The sequence below is a fragment of the Pleurodeles waltl genome, chromosome 5 (assembly GCF_031143425.1).
Source record: "Pleurodeles waltl isolate 20211129_DDA chromosome 5, aPleWal1.hap1.20221129, whole genome shotgun sequence".
NCBI lineage: Eukaryota > Metazoa > Chordata > Amphibia > Caudata > Salamandridae > Pleurodeles > Pleurodeles waltl.
Window position 1 is genome coordinate 86,054,496 of NC_090444.1, and position 13,375 is coordinate 86,067,870.

At 42.8% G+C, this 13,375-nt stretch overlaps 1 protein-coding gene across 1 annotated transcript in view; it reads right to left on the bottom strand.

Annotated features, from left to right (window-relative positions):
• Positions 1–2,291: 2,291 nt before the first annotated feature.
• The window catches only part of HADHA (hydroxyacyl-CoA dehydrogenase trifunctional multienzyme complex subunit alpha), a 109,114-nt gene continuing 98,030 nt past the window's right edge, over positions 2,292–13,375 (bottom strand). Inside the window, exons 18-20 of the mRNA XM_069233659.1 lie at positions 9,734–9,848; positions 8,951–9,096; positions 2,292–2,890 (exon numbers count right to left, since the gene is read on the bottom strand). Coding sequence (XP_069089760.1) covers positions 2,745–2,890; positions 8,951–9,096; positions 9,734–9,848 — 407 coding nt within the window. The 3' untranslated portion in view covers positions 2,292–2,744. The remainder of the gene's footprint in view (positions 2,891–8,950; positions 9,097–9,733; positions 9,849–13,375) is intronic.

Genomic DNA, 13,375 nt, shown 5'->3' on the forward strand with positions numbered 1-13,375 from the left:
CCCCTTTTGACAAGTCCAAACCTTCATTTAAATTTGTACGTTGCCCCTAGGTAGGCCTTATTGACCATAAGGCAAATTGCATGGTATTTACAGTTAGGACATGTACAAGTTTAATGGTACACGCATCCTTACAGTAAAAAAAGGCTCCAAAGGTATTTTCACTGTATCTAAGTTGGATGTTCCATAGGAAAACACTGGGATACAATATTAAATAGTAATATTGTGTATCCTGAACTAATACTGTGTCTTCTGAATGAGACTAGCTAGAAAAGTAAACAATTATTCTAACAGTTACTAAAAAAAAGTATGGTGAAAGTCAGATTTTTAATCTATATTAAGGAAAAGTAACTTTTAGAGTTATCGTTTCCCTGCCTGAAGTCCCAGGAGGCTACTCTGGATTTTGATCTCTCATGTCTACCAGTCAGTAATTAGCATTTGAATAGGTGTGAATGGGTCTGAAATGCCTCCCAGGGGTAAAAAGGCTGACTAAATGAGCAAAGATAGCCCCTCTGAAACAGTTAGAATACAGAGGTGGGCTGTGACCATCCTGTATCTGCTTGGGACAAGTTTCAAATGAGAGAAACAGGGTGCCAAAACAATTCTTGTGTATCTTTCTGGTTGCTGAAAACTCAACTTTTGTTCTTCCAGACTTCTGTCGCCCAGTTTGTTGTAGGTACAGGACCTGCTTCAAACTGGATTTTAGTGTTAGATGTGGGAGGACAGCAGGATCATCACGGCATACTCTCAACAGATTCAATGTGGCTGAATACTTTCGCCATCCTGAAAATGCCCAGCCCTGAGAACCTTTATCCCATTGGTCAGGTTACTTACTAATTCAGCAACACAAAAGGATGATGGACGGAGTGTTGAAACTTTTCAAACACTCACCCCCCAGTCACAGATCTGGGTTTAATCCATCGTTCTTTTGTTCACCATGCCACCCCAGTTTGGACCCAGCCATATGCAAATCAGTCTTGACCCTGTTCCCCATGGGAACAGTCCAGCCCAAACTGGCAGGCCAGGTCCTCCCTGGACCGGAAACAAGCATCCTGGAACCGGTTTCAGGGTATCACCCTTCATCAGCCAGGCTAGCTTGAAACCAGTGGCACAGTGAGCAAGGGACCCCCGTCTGGGCATACCCTTCCCACTTAGGACAACTTTAGCAACACAAAACGTACTAATTCATGCAAGGCATAATGATGGCAAATCCAGGCACCCACTTCAGAACACGCCTGGACCTGTGGAAGATGAGAAGAAAACAGAGCAGGCTGTGTGAGACCTAAAAGACTTGACCTACTCTCCCTCTTGTACTCAGGACAAAAATGTGGAATCCAAGGGTCAAAAGGTTGACCTCCTCTTCAAGCTGTAGGGATACAGCAAGCTACAAGAGTTGTCTCTAGCAACTGCCCAGCTTACCAGTGGCAACTGGACTCTGCTGTTTGCTTCTGCCAGACACCCAGTGAAGCCCACCTGAGGTCTGAGGTGGGGTTTTACATGTATACTGTTGTGGTGGATAGAGAAGGACTAAACTTGTATTTGTGTATCCGATCCACTTTCCATTGCAGTTTGTGTGAAATTGCACAGAGGTCCTGGTCCACCATGACCATTGACTATCATTAGCACTTTGTGCTTTTGGGGCTATTTTTACTTAAAACATTAACAATTATATCCAATTCCCCTTACTGAATATTTGTCATGTTGGTGTCATTTTGTTTATTATATTGAAAAAAAAATTAAAACCTTTTTGGGGAATTTTATTTTTTTGCATTACAACTTTATTACTGTTTTAGCACAGTACAAAGAGTATAAACACTGCCTCCAAGACAAGCCTGCCTGCTCTATGTCACAGCTACCAGGCGGTTGAGCTCAGGTCTATTTAGGGATTTTTGTGGGTCACCTTGACAAGGATTAGGATTATTACTTGACATGGCTATTTACCTCGCTCTATTAATAACCAAATTTCTTAAGCGTCTTTATGCCAATAATCAGAAACCATGGAGAAAAAAATGCGGGAAAAATTAAGGTAGTACTATTAAGTTAGAACATAGCAGACACCAAGCACTTGGTTCTAATAGTGCAGTCTTTTTCAAAGGGTGGGTGACTTTATTGCCCATTGAACTTAGCCATGAAATTCTTACATCATTACACACAAAGAACAATTATTTTACCTCTACCTTGTATTATTCAACGATCAATGCTATAAACAGCGACATACATACAAAGAAATAACAGTCATATACCAAGCCTGGCGGTCACAAACTCGGCCAAAGGACAATGGAGTGAACAAAAAAGACAGCTGAAAATATCTTTTATTATTACAAACGTTTGCATGAGTGACAATTCATGTACTGTATGAAACCGCATTGCAGGTCAGCATGAGCTGCCAACGTTTTCTTGACACCTCGTCACTTGTCCCCATTCTAGAACACGTGGAGCGAGCGGACAACGATGCAGGAAATGAAGGGAATATACTACTCCCAATTAGACAACATTAAGTGCAAAATTAAACTTTCAGAAAAGCTTTGTTAATAGCTGTGTAAATCAGTGCCAAGTTGCATAATATAACTAAGGCACATTTGGACTACCAGTCTTTGACCGAGGTCATCTGACATTCATTGTCCTACCACCCTGTGAACTGGGTTTCAAGAATAATTTTACAAACACTTTCTCTAGAGGCCAGATGCTAGCCTTGGCCCTAGGGATTTTTAGTGCATCTCCAATGGAATTCGCTTCCACGTATGGATTTAATGATGGAATTTCTTGCTTGGGTTGTTGGCGTGGTCGATGAGCAACTGGCACGGTGTGAACTGACTTCCATAGACAGCCTCATACTTTCTCATTTTCTCGACAAGACCTTTGGCCCCATAGGAGTCTACATATCGGAATGGACCTAAGAAGGACAAAATAGGGTGTTTAAGGTAAGGCTTCCACAACATTTACAAGAGAAAGAATATTTGCTTTGACGGTACAGGCGACATGCACTATGATGGGCTCCGCCACACATGCATGTAAAGGTAATGCACATTTTTAAGTATGGTACAGCATATTAATGCAAGTAGGAAGAGGACGGGAGTCCAGCATTACACCATCTGTATGTCTTGCACTGCTGATTCAATGGATGGTTATCCCTGGGAAGTCACGAGGGCTGCTTTTAGAAGGGTACTAATACTTTACCACCACTAGAGGTCACTAGCTATCACGAAACCACTGGTAGGTCCGTCTGTGAATACAAGGATTTAGTGGTGAGAGCAGCTCCAGAGTTAAATAGAACTCATGTTAGATTTCCCTTACATAACCCATTAAAGAAGGCTTTCCAAACTGAATATGTTAATAGAAGTTCTTTGGCTGATTCCTCTCCAGGTACAAGGAAGATGTATAGCTACGACTTCCATGGAGCCTTGGAGAGGGAAAAATAAGAATACAAGAGGACCCTTTCAAATGGAAATCACAAGTTACCTTTAACAATCAGTTTGAGCTTGTAGTGTTGTACATTCGGGTGCTGTGCACGCTCCTGTAATCTAATCTCGTGCTTAGATTACACTTTTTTCCTCAAAGTTTTTTTCGGTTCCATGTGTGGATCAAATAACTTATGATCCCCCTAGCAGAAACCCACAATGCATCAGGACCCAGACTTCACCTTAGATTTTGTTACATTTTCCCAAGCACAATGGCAGTGAGTTAGTAAGAATGTTATTACAAAATGCATGAAAGCAATTTGTTAAACATCATACAGCTATGCATCTGCAGCCAGGGAGGTGAGCAGATCACGTAAATCTACTACAGCATAGAAGCTAAACACCAATTAGGTACAGGCAAACAACCAGTGGAAATAGTAACAAAGAGTATAGTACAAACAGTGGCAAATTTCTGAGCCTCATGTGTGTCTACAGTTATGGCTTGTGATTCATCCAACAGATACTCATGTAGTAACTTTGGATAAGTCAGCCATTATTAAGTTTTTTCCGGAAAAGCCACTGTGAACCCAATTGTACATCTAGAGCGGGTGAGGAGTAACTGTTTTGCTCAAGCATAACACATTTGAAGACACCCATCAAACAATCTCTCCAAATTGAGTTTCCTGAATGTGGTGGACTAATACTTACACAAAGTTTTCTTTTACTAGGAGGATGAATATGATAAATGTAACACATGGATTCTACCAGGTTTAAAGACCATTCTGCACAAGTTGTGTACTGGAAAAAACTCAAATTTAAGTAACCCAAAGGAATTAACCGGTATGAAAAAGGGAAACAAGTTTGGATAGAAAACGTGGGCAAGTATGCAATACCACCCTGTCTTTGTGTATCTGTAAGCAGTGTTGCTCAATGGACAGAGCCTTACCCTCACTAGGTGTGCAAAGATAAGTTATTGTTGCTAGGAAAGATAAGTTACTGCTGCTAGGAACACCTCCACCCTCATGTGATGCTGCTGTGACCAAGTATGCGTTCATTCAAAGGGCGATACCATTAATAATGTCAATATTACACTTAGGTTTTAAAAGGGAATCAATATGACTAAGGGAAGAATAACCTTTTTTTTTGTCCCTCCATAAAAGCCTTTACGACTAGAATTATAAAATAGATCGGTACTGTCCGTTCCTGAGGTAAGCAGACACCACCACTAAACGCACCTTCATCCATATACAAGCCAATCCTCACTTCTTTAAAGTTAGATGATAGCAAAGTAGGTACTGGATTAACCTCTAACAGGTCATGATACATAGAACTGCAATAGTGTACAAATCACCTCCTTTTTGCTGCTCTACAAGCCCTTTATAGTATGGTAGCATGCTTCCTTGAGAACATGAATGCATTCTCTAAGTTGTAAGTAACCTCACTTTAAGATTTTAAGGGCCAAATTGAGAGATTTCGAATTGGGATGGGAAAGCAGTCCCTGTTGCTGCTAAATTTGTTGGATGGGGAAGTTTGCAAAATAGATAGACGGACATATCTAACAATAAACATGAGCTATGGTTGATGATTACCACGACTGGTAAACAGACGTGAAGGGCCATCCACTTTGGAAGTATTGCAGAATATGAGTGTTCATCTGCCATCTGTGAATACCCAGATGGTTTTTGATCAAGAGATCCGTTAGGTGGTTCTCCAAAGCCTGGAAGATATTCTGTGCCATTACCGAGAGTTGAGGAGGAAGAGCCCCTTCCCTGCTGCTGAACACAGTACGTTAGTAATGTCTGTGCAATATACAATCCTCTCGTTGGAAAGTTGTTTCATGCATGCTTTTAGTGCCAACTGAACTACTTTGAGCTCTAACTCACTTGTGCATTTATGGGCTGCCACTGGTCATAACTGTCATACTTGGCATATGAGCACCAACACTGTGATGAGGATCTGTGTTGATGATCGCACCCCTAAAAGCATCACTCAGATGACCAACCCCTGAATTTTCTGCATCTCATAGTCAATGCTCAGTCTAGTCAGATGTTGCTCAAAACTTAAGAATGAAAGGTACACAGTAGCAACAACCATCATGCCGGTACAATGTAGGCTGCAATAGGCTGTCAGGGCTCGAAAAATGATAACAATTTTACTAGACCTGCAGGTCGAGTATCTTACATAATCTACTCGACCTAACTGTAATGTACTTGACCCATAAAAGGGTCTCAAATTGTGTGATCCTAGGCAAATAGTTTACAGAGTCGCCTATTTCTTCATTCTCACATATGATTCCACCTTCAAATATGTGAGCTCACCATTTCTGCAGTATAAAAAAACCTCTTGTTTAAGTAGACTAAAGTTTGCTGCATGCATCACAAGAATCTAGCCCACATACCCATGAGGTATACCCCACATAACCTAGGACGTCTTTTAGTATACTAACAACATTGCCATCAGGGCAGGAGTGTTTCTCAGTTTGTTTAAATACTCAATTTTAATAAATATATTACTACACCATGATGTGGTAACATATTGTCATCTACACACAGTAACTTTCCAATAAATGTCTAAAAACTTCTCCACTAACTTGCAGCTTTACAGATAAAACTATATAGTGTATTACCAATCTTTGAAAATTGGGTTTCAGAAAACATCCTTTGCACATCAACACGTTAAGTATTCTGATTTGTTTTCATCCTATTAAAATATTTTTTTCATCAAACAAAAATATAAAAAAGGGTTTTCACAACTACTGAAATATATTTTGAAATGTTCGCACAGTTGACTTAGTCATTTAAATGTTGTGTGTTAGGAAAAACCTGACACCCTACATTCTTTTATTTTACATTCTAGGCAGCAGGTCACCCAGTTCACCTTACAAAGTCCTAGAACTCTGCAGTCAGAAGGAAAATTAATTGTAAGAAAAACTGACTTTTGACCTCCGTCTGTGAACACAGAGCAAATGTGACATAAGAACAAGATTTAAAGGCATCTTTTATTGCCCCTCCACTTTTCAAGTGAACAGAACACCTGTTCAGTGTCAACTCACCAGAAGGGATGAGTAAGTATTAAAAATAGCTCGACCTGATCAAATAAGACTCGCCAATGCGAGTGGATTTGTCGAGCCCTGGGCTGTGGATGTATTGTTGAACATGCCAATCTTGTCATATTTGGGAATCCAACAATATGCTTTCTAATATGAGTATTTTTTTTTTTAATAGACAAATCGACTACAAGTGTTTTACCTTAGGACATGGGATGGTCCCACTCTAGTAACCTCTCTATTCTCCACTTTTCATACAACAGAGATCGACCTACTTCAACCGGTGCGTTCCATCTTGCGAGAGAGATAAATTAACTAGGGAAGGAAAGGCTGAACGCCTGTGCATGTGGGTGAGCAGGTGCACCGAGGAGGACTTCACATGAATGTATTAATTCACTTATGTAGTGAACACAGCTAACTGAATTGCCTCCAAGTACTTCCAAATTATAAGAATGTATTATTATTTTTATAGTGCAAACCAACTTAGGAAGCAACAGAGCTGCACATTGTATAGTTGGGTTGGAAGACAATCATACGTTAAGTGGCAGCAGACACTCCTCCGAGGGGCAGATAACATTCTTAACTGAGTCCTTCTCCAAGTAGTGTATTTTAATCCACCTAAACCCTCGGAAAGCCCAGTCAGCAGTCTCATAGGGCCTGCACTACTTCACAGGCTCCTTTTGCACAACAGTGCAGTGTAGAGGTACAGATGGGGATGCAAACTGCATCCCCATCTGTACCTCTACAGTAATCTAAGCACATCTGCTACACCCAGTCCTTACACTAGCTAAGTAAATTATGGCGAGCTAGATATCTACTTGGCTACTACTACTACCATTCTACAACTGTTCTGCACCTCTACCACCATGCATGGGGGAGTGTGATGCATCACTCATGTGGCTTTGCCAATAAAGATGGGGTGACCCTCTACAGGATCTTAGTAACATACAGAAACGTACCCATTTCTTACATCTCAGCTGTTTTACCCCTTCAGGAACCAACATAACAGCACTACTTAACACATATAGGCATAGGCAAAAGGTCTCGCTTCACCAGTGCTGGTGGTACTGTCTTTGCTAAAGTTCATACATGTGTTGCAAATACCTGCAAAGCCAACAGTGACAGCCAGTCATCTTAAAATGTTTCTTTCTATACTTCAGTACTTGAAAGCATACAAAAATAATCACACTCCAAGATGGCCGGACGCTTGCAACCCAATTCATCAAACACTGGAAAAGCAACTATCATGAATGAAGATGGCAACAGCCTGGCGAAGGCAGAGAGAGAGGGAGAGAAATGCTATGTAGCCTATCATGAAACGCTACTACCTTCAAGGACTGCTCAACCAATCAATACTAACTTGTCATGAGAGCCAAAAGCGGACGAGGGCTGACCAAAAGCCCACTCTCTGAATGTATATTCTTTAATATAGTATAGATGCTAAAGTATTGGTAACGTGAGGTCTCCCACAAACAGCTGAAGCGGTCTGTAGGCAGGATCAAACAAGCATCGATGAAGAAAGTAGGTCTAGATTTAATGTGCCAACATATACAACTCTAGCACATTAAACCAAGACATATGAGAGAGAGCAAGAAGTAGCGGACATAGAGGGCTACAGCTGTAAAGTAATCATTCATGCAGTTCAATGCACACACATGGTTGGAAGCCAGTGTATACACTCAAACAAAAGCCATCATTAGGTGAGATAAAGATGTCCCTGGGCTGAGGCAAGATCTGGTTTACAAACTGTCAAGCTATGGCTGAATAAAGCCAATGGTTGTAAGGGGCGGACCCAAAGCCCAATCTATGTTACATATATTGTTAGAAATAGCTCATTTTCACAGCTGCACTGTCAAAACCAGGGTAAAATATGTCAATTTCACTTTTCACCTACATATTCCCTCCACAACAGATTATAGGCGAGTAATCCTAATATAGTGGCACGCAACAAGAATACAATAAAATGGACTAGGAAAAAAACATTATCATAAGTGCAGATTCCTGGACCTCACCACATGTTAAGATTCGCTGCCTAGTTTTCTCCATGAGTGGGGGACTCCTATTCAATATAAATAATACATATGATATTATTTAACTGCACATTCCTTTGTATCCCAGTTGATTATTTGGTACCTTATGTCACAGATCCACTAATTGTTGAGACCCTATGAGGTATGTTATAGTTGGAAATATTGTTACGCCATGTCCTCACACATTACAGCCAGTCAGCACAAGGCACCTATACATCGACAGCGGAGATCTTTGACAATCCTAAAGGTCATTTGTTCAAATCTCGGCAGGTTCACTCTGCCTCTAATCTTTCCAAGCCTGATAAAATGAGTAGACGTGTTGGGTGAAAAAACACCGTACTTCTACAATGAATTGAATTTCTTGAAAGTCTGCTGAGCATTACACAATGAAAAATCAGTTGAAAGGCCCACAATGTGCAACAATTAAGAAGAGAGAACTCAAAGGCATGAGGAAAGAGTGCATGAAGGACCAGACATACCTCCAAGACATGGTGGAAAGCCAAGACCGAACACTGCTCCGATGTCTCCTTCCACTGGGTTACTGAGAATCCCCTCCTGCAGGCACATTACTGCTTCATTCACAAACCTTGTCACAAGCCGAAGCTGGATGTCCTGGTCTGTAGAGCTGGAATAAGGATTTAAAAAAAAAAAAAAAAAGTTAAAAAAATCACAATTTTTTCACTGAGGTTATGCAGGATCAAACTAAAAAGGAGCGGCAGGCTATGGAGAAACCTAAGACACATCTCCATTTCACATAGGTAGCCAACAACAAGCGAGAAATTCTGAAGGTCACTAGCATAACAATGTATCACTTCTAAGTCCAAATTTTAAAACCAATGCCTCTTCTCTTCAGGGATAGTCTCCGCAGGGCAACTGGTTCTGTGACTCAAACATTTCCCAAGGAACACACCTATTCATTGTTGTAACAAAACTGATCAAGCTCGAAAGTATCCTCCACCCAAGGTTGAACCAACATAAGGACACCAGCCACTTGGACTACAAAAAAGGTACACTGGTCACCTCTCTGGTGTGTTGCTGTGATCTGATCTACTGCACATAGCTACACTGACGAGTGGCAGTCCAGTTTCTATAAGCAGCTTAAGCGCTACTGAAAAGCTTAAGAAAGAGCGAGACAGGATTTGTTTTCGAAAGGAAGAATACTGAAGTCAGAGAAGTTAAGAGATACAATGACATGTAAACATGGAAGGAGAGGATCTGAGCATAACATAATGCTTGCTGTTGGCACAGGCTTATTGACTTACACATCAGGTCTGGCCGACAGCTTGAACTTCTCAAGAATCTCATCGGTGCCAGAGTTCAAAGGCCTGCTCTTCGAGCCCTGCTGGTACACGTAAAATCCTTTCCCAGATTTGCGACCTAGGGTGGTTAAAAATAAATAAATAAAAAAATACCATAGAAGGTATAAAAATAAAAAAAGACTTTTAGCAATAAAAGTGATTTGCTTTATGTTTTGGATTTATCTTCAGACTCACCCACCTCCAATTCAAGCCCTGTGAACAAAAATGGAAAGAGCACACCTTTCTCAGTTAATATTTGTCCAAAGATTTGCTTGTGAATGGAGTCCGTCATCTGATCTATTTCAGTGTTTCACAACAGAGTCATCTTCTGCTGCACGACAGATTTAAATGCATCAAAGATTCAGATGGACAGGGAAGTGGGAAAACAAAGATTTCCACTATCGCTTTGAAGACTGTGCTAAAATTAAGGACACAGTTACCACTGAAGAAGTTACACCCTTGCCTTCAGGATCCTCAGCAAACAAGTTTCAACCTACATTCATGAACTAATCTAAAGGATACCTCATATGTTCTTACACATTATAAACTTTGTGGGTATTCTGCAATACTGTTGCATGACAAGAAATTGCTTCAAAAGATTTTCACTCATAGCTGTGTGCATCAATACGGCACATGCATGTGCGCATAATGCATAGCCCATAGCAGCCTTTGCTATGTAGATGCACACTTTAGCCAGTCTCCTTTCTTGTAACAAGGAGCCAACAGTAGCATGCGGGGTCAGTGGAAGGGTGAGGAATGTAGGAAGCTGCCTTGGTACATAGTGTACCAATGTAAGGGGACACTATACAGATAGTCCAGGGTGACCCTTATTGGCTAACAGGGGTTAAAATAATAACCCTAAAAGCTCTTTTTTGTGGTAGGGTGGGTCAGCAATTAGGCTTATTACAGAACACTGTTAAGCATTTATTGGACACACAGAGCCAGTAAGCAAGACGCACTCAAAAAAGAAATCTTACACCAGTTTATAAAAACAACATTTCTTTTCATACAAATTTAGATACCAAGATCATAAGAACTGGGTAAATCCTTTGAGATATGACTTTTTATAAGTTTCAAAAGTTGACAGTGCAATTTCTGGAAAGGTAATGTTATCCTATGGGGAAAAGATGTATACTGCATTCAGGCACTTAACGACTTACAGGGCTGTTCTTCTGGAGTTAAGGTAAGTATGGGGCCAAGTCCAAAGCAGCACCAACAGATTACTTTGGGAGGCACAGAGACGTCCAGGTGCAGAGGTGCTTTTCAGCCTCCAGTGCCCTAATGTTATCCTATGGAAAAGAAACAGACACTGCATACGGGCACTTGGCAACAACTTACAGGACTGTTCTTTTGGACTTGAGGTGAGTATGGGGCAAGGTCCAAGGACTCCAACAGGTCACCTCAGGGGGCTCTGGGGCATCCGGGTGCAGAGCTGTGGGGTATCCCATTCACTTCAATGGAGAATGGTCCAGTCAGAAAGATGCTGCAAGCAGTGCCTGGGAGACCAGTCCGGGGGAACTCACAAGGGGGCTTGACCCTCGAGATCCTCAGGCATGCAGAGACACCATTGGTCCACTTCTTCTTGTGCTATGAGGCTCAAGCGCTGTGGTGCCTTTTGGCATTTGATTCTGATGCAGGAGATACTCACGGTTGGAGGGGGACCTGGAGAATGAGGCTGCAGACAGCGACTCGGAGTCCAGTCCTGCCAAACCCAAGGATGGGCTCAGCTCCAAAGGATCTCAGGACTCCGTTGGCACCGTCGACTCCCTCTGACTCGGACTGTGGGGCTCGGGCGCAGAGGTGCTTTGAGGGGGCTTCTCCCAGCAGTCAGAGACTTGCTCTGGGTCTTAGTGACCTGGTGAAGAGGGGAAACAAGGTATTTGGGCCACGTTCCTGAATGGCGCTATGGATTTAGACGTCCCTCTATGGTAGGTTTGATTGGGTGCTCTTGGAATCTGGATTGGACCGCCAACAAGCCTTGGTTGCTGCAAGGGGTCCAGTACCGCAGGTAGGTGCAGTGAGCCTCTGGGTAGGGTCAGCATCTCAGGACTTCGATGAACTGGAGGGGCTGACCTCCTGGGCTCAAAACAGTCTTCTCTTGGCTAGCTGTTCTCTCATTAGTCCGAAGGCCAACAGAACAGAGTACTGAACTTTGTGAACGGTGCCTGAAGGGTGCAGAGAAGTAGTTCTGCTACTCCACGGGAGATCCTGGTTACTTCTTGCAGTGCTGGCAGCCCCTCCAGGCTTTTGGAGGCAGTACAGCTGCAGAACGAATAGTCCTTGGCGCAATTGTCGAGGGCAGCAGGCAGGCCGGCGGGCTTGGGGCCAAGTCGGTTGCTGCTCCTCACTTCTTGCTTTCCACGGCTCTTCTTCTTTAGTCCAGCAAATGTGAAGGCCTGGCATCGGAGGTCCCCTGATTACTCAATTTAGGGGCGTGAAGGGTAATAGCCAATGGGCTACTTATACCTGTGACCGCTTCACCCCCTAGATGACCACTTGCCTTGGGCAGTGGGTATCATCCTATCCCGGAATTCCCAATTCCACCACACGGATTTCATGTTCACTTCAGGCTGGTCACCCTTGAGTTGTGTCCATCCTAGCAGTGCAACACGTCTCCTGCACACCTAATTTTCTCACCTGTCCTGGTGCCAAATGGGCCTCAAGGCAGGGGGTGGCATTTTCCAGGTCCGGGGGAAGCTGGGGTTAGATACCAAAGGCGGCAGAGACTTTCAAGTCCCTGACCTTGGTATGCAGATTCACTAGCCATCCTGCTGGAGGTGATAACACCTCCTGCCAGAGCAGGCATCGTTTCTGACCTCTGAGCAGAGGCTCTCCCCTCCAGAGGGTCAGAAACTAGTCTGTGGTGGCAGGATGGTCGAAACTAGTCAGCCAGCATTCTAAATGACTAGTGGGTTTCAGGGGGCGCCTCCAATGTGCCCTATGGGTGCATGTCATACTAAATCCAATACTGGCATCAGTATGGATTTATTAAACCGAGGTGTTTGATACTGAACACCACCATTTTTCGTGCAGCCATCATGTAGATGGGTCACTCGTGCTGACCAGTGTCCAGTACATGTTTTAAGATAGCTGTCCGGTCACTTGCAATGTCTAGGAACGGAACTAGATATCACAGGAGCATATCTGCTCATGCAGATAATCCTCACATGTATTATAGTGCACCCTGCTGTAGGGCTCTTAAAGCCTGCTATGGGGGTGACTTACATATAATATATGCATTCACTTTGGCATGGCACACAATGTGTGCCAAGTTGTGTTTTCACTCAGGGTTTGCACCCTAACCTGCAGTCTGCAATATGTGTGTGGGTCCCTAAGGGTGCCATAAGCTATGCTGCAGCCCCTAGGGACCCTCTTTAGTAATGCCCTAGGTACCAGGGGTACCATCTACCAGGGACTTACATGGGTACTAAAGTCCTGTGCCAATTGTAAACATACCTTGTTTTTAAGGAAAGAGCACGGACAATGAGGTTTTATTAGCAGGCCTCAGTGCACTGTGAGCATAAACAAAAAAGAAAAACAAGAAAGGGAGAAGGTTAGAGGTTAGGACACCAGCAGGCAGCCTATACCCAAGAAAAAAAGACTGCA